General features: G+C 30.5%; 1 protein-coding gene across 1 annotated transcript; it reads right to left on the minus strand.

The window, feature by feature from the left end:
- Positions 1-12,312: 12,312 nt before the first annotated feature.
- LOC112794293 (pathogenesis-related genes transcriptional activator PTI6) lies at positions 12,313-13,161 on the minus strand. Its single transcript, XM_025836371.2, has one exon. The coding sequence runs from the start codon at positions 13,159-13,161 to the stop codon at positions 12,313-12,315; it is 849 nt and encodes a 282-aa protein (XP_025692156.1).
- Positions 13,162-13,943: the final 782 nt, after the last annotated feature.

Genomic DNA, 13,943 nt, shown 5'->3' on the forward strand with positions numbered 1-13,943 from the left:
TATCTATCTATATATGTTTTCCTTTTTTTGCTTTCCATTCATTGCATTATGTGACACTAGCTATTCCACTATTCTTGGCTTTCTTTATTTTTGGATTAGGGATCTACCTAGTACTACATTGACATCATTGCTAAATCCAAATTTGGCCTCTATAAATCTAGCAAATTAAAGCTACACATTCATCAAAATTATTGTACTAATTATTATTAATTAATTATCTATGTTGTGGGGATTCCCCATCATCATTAGTTGATGTATATGATGAAGAATATTATGTATTATTATGTCGTACACATATATACACACATGATTTGTGCTTATTTTCTTCCTTATTATGACCAATAATAACAGTGCATGAATTAGTAATAATAATTTGAGATATGGTAGTCTATTTCCCACCACTCTCTTAATAATTCTTTTAAGTTCATCATGAGAATACAAGAAGTGTTCTTACCAACTTATTAATAAGTTTCATTTTCGTGTATAAGAAGATATTTAGGTATGACATTGCACTTCTTGTGAGGATTAAACTAAATAGTTATTTCGTCCTCTAAAAGATATAGATTTTAATAAAATAATCTTTAAAAAATTAGAACCACAATAATATAAACTCTAAAATAGTTATATATATGAATCGAAGATGTATAAATACTTAAGTAGTTTAATAAGTTGATAGGTAAATATATATGTAATCATATCTCACATGTTTTACTTAAAATGTTTATTGACTTAAGCATCAGAATATCTTTATAAATTGTCCTCTCAGTTTAATTTTTGGCGTTGTTAGGAAATAAAAAATAAGCTTTCCATCAACTTCTCAGTTTAAAAAATCTACAATTGATCCAAACATATATAAATATGTAAAAATAAATAGTGATTAATTTTTAATATATATAAAGAAACAAATTAAAATTTTTGAAACTCATATCCTTATATAAGATAGAGAAACCACCTAAAAGTTACTGGTCATATATATGGTCAATGAACATATGTATATAATGAGAAGAAATTGGTTGGTGGTAAAAAATAAAAGAAGGCATTAAAAACAATTTTTTACTTGAATTTATTTGTCTTTTAGCATGTAATGCATCGAATAGAAAAAGAGTGAAAGAAGAAAGAAACAAAATTGCCGAATGAGGCAACGACACTCTTTCCTTTTCAAGTACCTTAATAACCTTATCTGCAACTCCAAGCTGTGCAAAAGAGCCAGCAAATTAATCAATATTCATATGGACTTTGGAACCATATATATAGTGTCAACTTTCATAATGGAAAATTATTTTAGTAATATATAGTATACATTTCTCACGTTTATTTGGTTTATATATAACACAATTGCTTTTACTAGTGCAATTTGTTAGAATTTGGTTGAATTAGTCCCACATTACTTAAGATAGTAAATAGAGTGGGTGGCCTAGATTATAAATATGAGGCTAAATTTTCCATTTATTTTTGTACCAGTCAGAAATACTTTAAATTTGTATCTGATTTTTCTTTTCCTCTGTACTCTTTGATTAGAGAGTGTTGTGAGGTGTAGTTAGATATTTGCTTTGAGAGAGTGTGGGTGTACTAGAGTGCCAATGTTAGAGAGAAAGAAGTCTATGTGTTGTTACAATTTTCACATAGTGATATTCTCTGATTGTCATTTGACAACGGCCGTAATTTTTTCTCCGGTAATTGGAGTTTCCACGTTAAATTCTTGTATTGTGATTATATCTATTTTATTTCTCTGTGAAGGATATTTTTTCAAAGAAAAATGGTGTATTATTCCTAACACAATTGTATGTAAAAGTTGCAAGTTAAATAATATATGGTTGCTTTCTTAACAAATTATTTTTATTATTATATTTTATGGGTGCAAATATTTTTTATACATATAATTACATAAAATATTTTACACTATATAAAAAAGTTTACATTTTATAAAATAATACCATATAGCAGAATTATCACCAACATAAATTTTTGATTTTGAATCTGTAGTTATTGAGTTTTTAGACGTGCAATTCTACACTACTACTACTATTATTATTATTATTATTATTATTATTATTATTATTATTATTATTATTATTAAGGGTTTGTTTGGGTGGGTAAGCTTTAAAAAAAAATTAGTTATATTTTTTAAAAAACATTTATAAAAAAGTAAAAGTAATTTTATGTTTGAATATCTCATACAAAAATATCTTTTTATTTATTAATTATATTTAGGTATAATAATATAAAAATAATTTTTTGTTTATTTATTATGTAAAAAATATCTCTTTTTTAAGAAAAAAGATGTAAATTATAGTTTTTCAAATAAATTTTTTATCTTTTTAATATTTTTATTTTTACTATTAGAAATTTATTAAATAAACACGCTAAAAATAAAATATAAAAAATTATTTTTCTATTAATTTAACGACGCTCAAACAAATATAAAAAAATATTTGAAAATCCTAATTTTTTTCTGTCTACCTTCAGTTAATTTTGTCGGAATTTTTTATTTTTAATATTGGGGTGGTAGTGGTGTTTTTTTTAAATGTGAATTGTTGGAGTGTTATACTTAAATGTGGGATCGTTTAATTAAAGAAGCACAAATTGGACTGTCCGATTTGTTAGAGGTACAGAAATCGGATCGTCCGATTTCTGAGAGGTACACAAATCAGTCCCAGAAATTTGTGAGAGGTACACAAATCGATTCTAGGGATTTGTGTTAAAAAAAAATTAAAAAATTTTAAGTACAGAAATTGGGTCCAGAGATTTGTATACTTCCACAGTTTTAAAAAATACTAAAAATTAACATGTTAAAGTATATCACCACTTTTACTTCCATAACAAAAAAAATTAGCCAATTTTGTCGTTCACTGGAAAAAGAAAATTGTGTTTGATTAACGTTTCTGTTGGGTGACAAAAAAACATTAATGGCCTAATTGAATTGATTATTAAGAATAAAGAAAAGATTAAGAGTTGATTAGAAATAGTTGATGGCGGCTGCCATGTATAATAAGGTGGTGGTGGGTCGTCACATTTTTGAGCTCTTTCTAAGCTTCATATCTGTTTGGTTACCCACCTTTGGATACATCCAATGTCCTTTCAACATCTTTATTTTAACCCCAATAATTTCGGGGATTCTTCAATTCTTCTTTCTTTTTTCATTTTCTTTTTCTTTTTAGTTTTTACCTTCATTGATTCAAAACACTCTTCCTGATAACCACAATTTACATGCTTTTCTTTTGATATTTTATATAGGCTAGGAAAATTATATATAAGCCTCCAAAGATTCAAATAGTGATAGTTTGTATAAGATATTTTTTGTTTGCTTTTTACTGTATCTTTAAATTTGATAGGTGAATGATTAATTTATTAACAACAACAACAATAAAGCCTTGTCCCACTAAGTGGGATCGGCTACATGAATCAAACGACGTCATTGTGCTATGTCATGTATCATGTTTACAGAGAGATCGTTTATATGTAGATCTCGTTTGACCACCTCATGGATGGTCTTCTTAGGTCTTCCTCTGCCTTTCGCCCTTTGTCTATCTTCCATCTCATCCACCCTCCTGACTGGATGTTCTATCGGTCTTCTTCTCACATGTTCAAACCACCTGAGACGCGATTTAACTATCTTTTCCACAATGGGTGCTACTCCAACTCTCTCCCTTATATCTTCATTCCTTATTTTATCCAATCGCGTATGACCACTCATCCATCTCAACATCTTCATCTCTGCGACACTCAGCTTATGTTCGTGCTCCCCTTTAGCCGCCCAACATTCCGTACCATACAGCATAGCCGGTCTAATAGCGGTGGATAGAATTTACCTTTAAGTTTTAAAGGCACTTTTTTGTCGCGTATAAAACCAAATGCACTCCGCCATTTTGACCAACCTGCTTGGATCCTATTATTTACATCCTGTTCAATCTCTTCATTATCCTGTATGATGCACCCAAGATACTTAAAACTTTTAACTTTTCCTAGAATGTTTTCTCCAATCTTCACCTCTATATTGGGGTTTTTCCTTCTCAGACTGAACTTACATTCCATATATTCCGTCTTGCTACGGCTTATGCGCAGACCATACACTTCTAAAGCTTCTCTCCATAACTCCAACTTCTTATTTAGGTCTTCCATTGACTCTCCCATAAGGACGATATCATCGGCAAAAAGCATGCACCATGACACAGGCTCTTGGATGTGCTCTGTGAGTACTTCCAAGACTAATGTGAAAATGTATGGACTTAAGGATAATCCCTGGTGTAATCCTATACCAATAGAGAATTTCTCCGTCACACCACCCTGAGTCTTCACACTAGTTGTGGCCCCATCATACATGCCTTTAATTGCCCGAATATATGCGATCCTTACTCTCCTCTTTTCTAAAACGTTCCATAAGACCTCCCTTGGTACCCTATCATACGCTTTTTCCAAATCAATAAACACCATATGTAGATCCCTTTTATTACTACGATACCTCTCCATCATCCTTCTTAATAAGTATATCGCTTCAGTGGTAGATCTTCCTGGTATAAATCCAAATTGGTTCTCTGTTACTTGTGTCACTTTTCTCAACCTCCGTTCTATCACCCTTTCCCATAACTTCATAGTATGACTCATAAGCTTAATCCCTCTATAGTTTTCGCAACTTTGTATATCCCCATTATTCTTGTAGATAGGTACCAATGTGCTCTTTCTCCACTCATCAGGCATCTTCTTTGACCTTAAAATCTCATTAAAAAGCTTGGTTAACCAGTTGATGCCTTTTTCTCCAAGACCCTTCCAAACCTCAATCGGGATATTATCAGGTCCTACTGCCCTGCCATTTTTCATCTGCTTTAGAGCCTCTTTTACCTCGAAGTCTCGAATCCTTCAATAGTAGTCAAAGTTTTGATCTTCTTCCCTTGTGCATAATCGACCAAGGCTCGGAAGAGTCTTCTGTCCCTCATTAAATAACTCGTAGAAGTAGCTCTTCCACCTTTCATTAATCTTCTCCTCTTGAGCCAACACCTCTCCATCCTTATCCTTTATGCACTTAACCTGATCCAAATCTCTCGTTCTTCTTTCCCGACTCTTTGCGATTATATATATATCTTTTTCTCCTTCTTTCGTGCCCAAAGACTGGTAGAGACCCTCATATGCTCTTGTTTTTGCTTCACTTACAGCCACTTTTGTCTCTTTCTTAGCTGCCTTATATTTTTCCTAGTTATCTGCATTACGGCACAAAGACCACTCTTTAAAGCATTCTCTTTTTATCTTTATCTTTTCTTGTATACTCGCATTCCACCACCAGGACTCCTTGTCTCTTGGTCCTATTCCTTTAGATTCACCAAAACTTTCTTTTGCAGTTCTTCTAATAACTTTTGCCATCTCCCTCCACATCTCTTCCGCGCTTCCATTCCCATCCCACTTTGCCTCTTCTCCTACCCGTCTTAGGAAGCTTCTTTGTTCCTCACCTTTCATCCGCCACCACATCGTCCTTGGATTCTTCGTATGATGTCTTTTCCTCAACTTTTGTTCAACGCGAAAATCCATGACGAGCACCCTAAGTTGTGTTGTCAAACTCTCTCTCGGGATAATTTTACAGTTAATGCAAAATTTCCGGTCGACTCTCCTCAACAAGAAGAAGTTGATTTGAGAGCTTGTCATGCCACTCTTATAGGTTATAAGATGTTCTTCTCTCTTTTTAAAACATGTATTTGCGATGAGAAGATCAAAGGTTGAGGAAAAGTCCAAAATAGTTTTACCCTCAGTATTGATCACTCCGAAACCATGGCCTCCGTGAATACTCCCATATCCAGTCACTTCTCTCCCAACATGGCCATTTAAATCTCCTCCTAAGAAAATCTTATCTCCCAAAGGTATGCCTTGAACCAAACTCTCTAGATCCTCCCAAAATCTTATCTTGTGTTGTTCGTCCAAACCCACTTGCGGTGCATAGGCGCTAATCACATGGAAAGCACCTCCCTCCACCACAAGTTTGATAAAGATGATCCGATCTCTCACCCTCTTGACATCCACTACGTCCTTCTTCCACTGCTTATCCACAATTATTCCAACCCCATTCCTATTCTTCACATTTCCTGTATACCAAAGTTTGAAACCAGAAGTATCCAACTCCCTAGCCTTTGCACCAATCCATTTCGTTTCTTGTAGGCACATAATGTTAATCTTCCTCCTTGTCATGGTGTTCACCACCTCCATGGACTTTCCTGTTAGAGTGCCTATGTTCCATGTCCCAAATCTCAACCTTCTGTCATTTCGACCTTTACTTTTTACTTTGTGAACTAGCTTATTTACCCTCGTCCGTTCACGAAAACGCGAGAACCCTTACTCATTTAACACTACATCCGGGCACCGATGCAGCGGCTCTTGCTTTGACACCGTACTCGAGCCAGACGGCGCGTTGCTTCCGGGCAATGACCTAGCTTTAGCGCAATAATGTCTTTGATTCATGTCATGGGGGTTCGACTATATTTTTATGTTGGTTACCGAAGACCTAACACAACCCTCCTCATTTATCCGGGCTTGGGACCGGCTATGTACCGCAAGTGTAACATAGGCGGAGTTTGAATGATTAATTTATTACGGATGTAAATTTTATTTAAAAATTTATTATTGATTAATAAATTTCTGCATATATAAAATGGGATTCAAAATTTTAATACTTACTTAAATGGACAGATAAGGTGACATCCATAGTTATAAATTCGGCCGATTCGACCGAAAAACTGATGAACCAAAATTTAAATCGGTCCAAATTAACATTTTAATTAGACAAATAAACGAATCGGTCAAATTCAAAAAATCCGATCAAACTCAGCCTAAACCGAAGATCGAATCGGACCGATTGGCCCGCTGATGTGAACACACGCATCACTCAAATTTCAAAAAGTTCGAGGATATTCTAGACACTAGGTTTGAACTTGAGACCTTCAACATCTTTATAATATATAGTGCCTTTATAAATATATTACAAACTATTAGACATATCCTAATTAATTTTATTATTAATTCTTTTAGTCATACAAATTTAAAATATTTTTTATTTTTTAATTCTAATAAATAGTGTTCAGATTAATTTAATTTATTTTTATTTTATATTTATTTTTTCTTAAATTAATTATTTTTTAATTATATATAATTATTAAAATAAAAATTAAACTTTGTTAAATATCTATAAATTAAAAAAAATAAACAAAATTTTTTTATTAATCATAACATATTTTTGTTATTGATAATTATATGATATCTATTAATATTAATATTTTTTAATATATATTTAAATAATGTAATAGATACTAATAATTAATAAATTAAAAATAAGTTAATTTAATATAAAAATTAATTTTTATATAATTATTTAATTATGACCAAATTAATCAATTTAATCTATAATCTACCGATTAAACTAATAATTCAATAAACTAATAATTTGATTGAATCGATTAGCGGTTCGGTTCTAATAACTATAATGACATCCATCAACTTAAGATTTGAAGCCACCAACTTCGCAAATAAAATACGCCTATAGTTGAACATATTTCTATGAAGTTAACTCCCATTTAATTCCATTAGTTAATTCGGCAGTGATTTATTATTGCTGAGGGATTTAAGTAGAAAACATGCATTATGATTTTGCCATTTAAAAGTCCAATAGCCTACCTAACTCATAATACAATAGACTTCATTATAGTAGCTTAGTTATTAGTATGAGCGTTAATAATTGTAAAATTCATCAAAGTAAATTGTGAAAAATACTCTGGAATTTCATTTTTTTTTTATAGAAATTACATTCTATATTATTGATATGGTTTATGTAAATCTACAAGTATAGGAATTTATTGGGAAATTTTTTTATATACTTATTTTTGCTCAATATGAATTCTAAAAAATACATATAACACAACTACTCATAAAAATTTAACTTTTATTCTTCTGTTTTTATCCGAGCAATTTCACTCATAAGAAATTTATATAGAAAATTGATAATTAACTCATTATTGGATAGATGATGATTACATTATAGGATCCGATAGTGACAGGGTGTGATGTTGTAAGGACGGGGTCGGAGGAAAATCCACAAAGTGAGATATTTTTATTTATATATGTTGTAAATAAAGATTATTGATAACAATTTGTGTGAAGAATTTCTTCAATTAAGTAACACTATGCATCATGATCAAGTTTAAAATGTAGAAGATATGGAAGCAAAGAATAATTTTTACATTGAACCATTTAAAAAAAAAGTAATCATTAAATTAGAAGTTCATATGTTTGTCTTTAAAAAATTTTATATTGAACCATTTTAAATTAAAACCTTGGCTTAATTTTTTAAAAAACTATTGAACAAAATAGCGATAATTTTAAACCGTCTCAAATTAATTCATCCGTCTACTAGCGACAGTTATCTTAGAAATTGTGCGAATTCTTTTTTTTTATACTTTAAGGTAGTGTTTGTTTTGAAATACTGAGATAGAGATTGAGAGACTGAAATTTAGTATCATATTTGTTAGTTCAGACTGGTACTAAAATTTCTGTTTCTGTCTTCAAAATTTCAGTATTTTAGTATCTCCAAAAAGTAGAAACACATGAGACTAAAATTTTTAGAGATGAAAATTAAAACTTTAATAACATTTTATACTTAAAATACCCTCATTTTAATTAATTAATTCTAATTGTACCATTTGTGCAAATTAAATTAGAATTTCATTTTTATTTCAATTTCTATCTCCCATTTTGCACCAAACAGAACACTGAAATTTATTTCAATCTCTGTCTCTTATTCTCTCTCTCAATCTCAATCTTTTTGTCTCTATCTCTCCACCAAACGCTATCTAAAGGACGATGATTTATAAAAAGTCACTAATAATACTTTTACGCGATCTAAAATTAAACCACCACAAAATTTATAGAAATTTTACGATTTTGTTTTACGTTATCGGTAAAACTTGATATAAATTATTTTTTATTATATATTTTATCAATATTATTATCATTTAATAGTTAAATTGATAAAATATACATCTTATTAAAAATTATATATAAATATAATATAACATTATTTAAATTGACATTGATATTATTTGTTCCTAACTCATACATGTGTTGCGACTTGTGACACCGAAGAAAGCATGGTTGATACATATCTTGATTTGTGTTGTGAGCCGCCGGCAGCTACTTTATATGGTTGGGGGAGGGTCATAGGCCATTTGAAATGCCATTATGAAGGAGCATGAATTAGTATTATGGACCCACCATTATTATTCTTAACTTGTTATCAACCACTAGCATTCATCTCTTTGTGCTTTCATAGGGTCCCACTTCCTTGTTTGTTTGCATATGTGTACTACTATTACGTTCAATTGTACATTTAATTATTATAGTAAAAAAAATCAATGTAAAATTTAACGCAAATTGATTAAATTTTTATCCAAAAAAATTTTTATGTAAAAATCATACCCCAAATTAAAAGTCTAAAATAAGATTCGAAATAAAAAATAACAAAAAAATTATTCATCTATACTATACATATCTAATTATTTATTTTTTATTTTTACTAGTATCTCATTTTAGTATCAATTTAATTAGACAAAATGACTAAAGTCATTATTGTCTAGAGTTTGTGATTATATAAAAAGTATACTAATATTTTTTATTATTAAACATCTCTTATTGTTTCTTATATATAGTGTCAAATTTTCAACAAAAAAATATTATACATACACAAAATATTAGTCGCTAATTCAATTATCACATATTTATATAGAAATAGATACATTATTTCGTATATTTTTAATATATATTTTAAAATTAACATATACTTACGCAAATAACTAATTTAATAATTAATTTTTAGTATACATTATACACCAAAAATAATTGAATATATTTCAATTATTGTTAAGGTTGCAACTCACTATCATTCCTTTTTCTCATAACTATTATCTATGTTTTTAAAGTAGCTTCTGGTAAAGATACAGAGACTAAAAAATTGAGACTGAAATATAGAGACTAAGAGATAAAGACTGAAATAAAGTTCAATATTTTGTTTGGTGTAAAGTAAGAGACAAAAATTAAAATAAGAATAAAAATTTAATTTAATTTGCACAAAAAGATAAAATTGAAATTAATTAATTAAACTGGAGATATTTTAAATATAAAATGTTATTAAAATTTTAATTTTAATTTTTAAAATTTTAGTCTTTTGTATCTCTACTTTTTTTAAATACTAAAATACTAAAATTTTAAAGATAAAGACAAAAATTTTAATACTAATTTCTAAACTAATAAATATAATATTAAATTTTAATATCTCAATTTCTGTTTCAATACTTCAAAACAAACGTTACTAAGTAAATAATAAACATAGTTTAATTAACTTTGATCTATCACCATGTCGTTTCAATGATCGTCACTATCAATCCCTCAATAATTATCAATTTTTGCTAGTTAATATTTCGTTAAAATTTTTATCTATTGGAATATTAATATAGGTTAAAGGATATTTGAGGAAAAAGAAAAGTCCATCCTCATACAAAGTTGCAGGGTGATTTTCTTAGTAATTAATTGGTGTTGCATCATAAATCATAAGACTCAGACATCAGTTAATTGTGTTACATACATTGAATGCTTAACGCGTAGGTAGCAAACGAACAAAACGTGACATAATAAATGATCAAATCTACATAGTCATGTTTTCTAACAAACAAAAATCCTATCTATGTATTACTGTTTTTCACATTTTTATATAAAAAAGGAGTTTACAAGAATAATTATTATGTTAACAAAATCCTACCTGTTTTGGAAGTCAACATTACTATTTCTAAATTAATAATATCACTTATAAATTATCACACTTATTAAATTAGGAGTAATATTCTCACTATAGAAACTAGTGCATTGTTGGACTGTCAAACTATATTTTATGTTATAAAATACAAATTCATGAATAAATAAAATTAGTTTTATGGTAATAAAAAATAGTCATCATAAAACAAAAATATTCAAATATTAATGTTATTTGTAGGTCATTTATGATAAAAAATAATTGTTTATTTATTTTTTAAGTATAAAGTTAATTTCATTTAGTTATAAATAAATTTATCAGGATTCTAAATTTTATGAATAAAAATAATAGTTTAATCTAATACGTAAGTATGAATATGAAAAATAATATATGTATAGAAAAATCTAAATATATAAAGATATAAAACATTAAGTAATCTCCTTTATTTTTCATATACTAATTTGTATTTTAAGAAAAATCAAAAGTCTATGTCACTCACAAAAATAACTTCAACAAATAAATAGATACCACAAATAATCACTCAAAAGACTTAAACAAAACAGTAATAATAATAAAAAGTGATATTCTTTGTAAATGACACTTTTGCATTTTGCAAACAACTTATCATTTAATTTGAAATTTTGAAAAAAAAATAGATAATAATTTTAAAATTTTATTTAAAAAACTCTCTAAACCTTTTTTTTCATTTTTAAAGAATTTTTCTGTCATTTAAAAAAAATCAATTGACATAATAAAATTAATAAATTTTAATAATATTTTTTAATAATACTTGAAAAATTCAAATTAAAATATAATATCTAAAGTCTCTTAAAAAATCTAATATCTAATTTCTTTAAAAAAATATTTAATATTTAATTATTTTATTATATTTTTAAATATTTCAAAAATTTATTTATCTTTCGTATATTTTGAAATTATCCAAATTAATTGGTCGTTTACCTAAGAAAATTTATTAATGATGTTACAGAATTAGCATCTGAATTAAAAAGGGAACAATAATAGGTCTTAAGCATTTCACACATATCTTTGTTGGAATAATAATAATAATAATATTAGGCCAAAAAACAAATGTTAAAAGGTACCCTCCAAGTACCTATAGAATCCCATGAGAAGAATCTTGATACAAGCATCTTATAAATAGAAAGGGAAAAAAAAGGCAATAATCAAATATCATATAACTTTGTCCCTTACCAGCTTGGATCATGCATGTAACATAATAATATATGCCAAAATTAATAGTAACAATTATATAATTTTTTACACTATAATTCTTACTCAAACTATATATATCTTGCATAGTCCCTTACTCACAGGATTACATATTTTTCTTTTCCTTCTGTTCACTTAACTCATTTTCCTTTACACAATAATAACTAAATTAATTACAAATTGACATTAGGACAAAAATAGTTTCTTCTTCTAGTCATCTATTGCTCTGCGAGGGGCAGTTTCGGAATTCCAACAAGCACAAGTATAACGCTATAGAAACCACAATCCCTTCAAAAAGACGAAAAAGCCCCCTATTCAGGCCACGTCATGAAATCTTCCGGGTCTAACTCGCCGAACTCTTCCTTCCCAAACCGCTGAGTCAATACCGAGTTAACGCCCATCAAACTTAACGGCACGTCAATGTCAAAACCGAAAGCATCCACATCGCCGTAACGAAGACCCTCAAACGGCGTCGTCTCGCAACCACCAACAACGCCGTCATCGTAAGCAAGGACCGAAGTCGGAGAGGCAAAACCCCCTCTGCTCCCAGAAACCGCCACAAAACCCTCACCGGAAACCACCGCAAAACTCTCGCCGGAAACTTCCGAATCGCCACGAGGAAAGTTAATAGCTGCGCCGGGACCCTTGAACTTAACTGCCGCGGCGTCGTAAACAGCGGCAGCCTCCTCCGCCGTGTCAAAAGTGCCCAACCAAACCCGTTTTCTTCGGTTCGGGTCACGAATCTCTGCCGTCCACCGCCCCCACGGTCTCTGACGAACGCCACGGAACCTTCCAGAGCCAGAAATGGTGCGTTTTATTTTCCTCTTGAACCGGTTCCGGTCAACATGGTTTTGACCCGAACCGATTGAAGGAGAAGAAGGTGATGAAGATGCGGTTGGAGAAGAAGAATGCGAAGAGTGAAGCCGAGGGGTCATTATGTGAGTGATAATTTCCCTTTTTACCCTCGGTGATGGGGTTTGCTCCTCTGCTTCATCGTTGGAAGATTCTGAATCGGTGGCGTCGGGATCGGTGAGTATGATTCGAAGGAGCTTCTTCGATCGAAGCCTTTTTGCTGTTTTGCATGGTGGGTCGCCTTCAAAATCGAAGCTTGAGCTTCTTATTGCGAGATTCTGAAGCTTCAGGGTGGAGTGTGCGGACATGAGAGTGAGAGAGAGTAAAAAAATAAGAGAAGAAACGGTTTCAAGCTTTTCTTTGTGAAGGTTGTAGAAATGAAAAGAAATAAATTGAAGATGTTTTGGTAGTTGTGTTGTTTGGGAGCATGAAGAAGTGGAAAGAAGAAATGATTTTTGGTGTTGATGGAGAAGAAAAAGAAGGGGAAAAAAGGAGAGAGAAAACAAAAAAAAACAATCTTGGTATTTTGTATAATCTCAACACACCACCACCCTTGTGAGGGGTGGTTTAGTGAGAGAAAAAGAGGTGAGGTTGGAAGCTTGTGATCAGAATTGGCGGGAAGGTAGAGGTGGTAGTTTAGTAATTAGCAGTTAGGAGTGTGGAGTGAAGGGAAGAGAAGGAAAAGAGAAAGGGAAATGAAGAGAAGAAATGAATGGAAAGAAAGAGAAGAGCAAGGTCAGAAAGGTAGAGAGGAGAGGGTATTTATGGTAGCAGGAGGGGGTGTGTTCTCATTGGAGGAGAGAGAAAAAAGGAGGGAAAATGGGTGAGTGATGGAGGGAAAAGAGAGTGATCTCATGAGTGATGACTCACTACTACTACTACCACTAATCTACCACAGTATTCTCTTACTGTGTAATTAAAAAGATAGGGGAAAAAAGGAGAGAAATATGAATATCCTAATATAGTGGGGTGGTTTATTAGTTTAATGGATGACCCTTCTTAAAGGTCTCCTAATTAAATTGTAGATATTTGAATACTTCATCTTTCTTTCTTTTTTTTTTGATATTGTATTTATGGTCTCTTTTGATTT

This window comes from Arachis hypogaea, chromosome 1, assembly GCF_003086295.3.
Source record: "Arachis hypogaea cultivar Tifrunner chromosome 1, arahy.Tifrunner.gnm2.J5K5, whole genome shotgun sequence".
Lineage (NCBI taxonomy): Eukaryota > Viridiplantae > Streptophyta > Magnoliopsida > Fabales > Fabaceae > Arachis > Arachis hypogaea.

What these genes read in the sequence shown, in the direction of transcription:
- LOC112794293 (XM_025836371.2), bottom strand. Translation starts at nt 13,161, where the DNA reads ATGTCCGCACACTCCACCCTGAAGCTTCAGAATCTCGCAATAAGAAGC.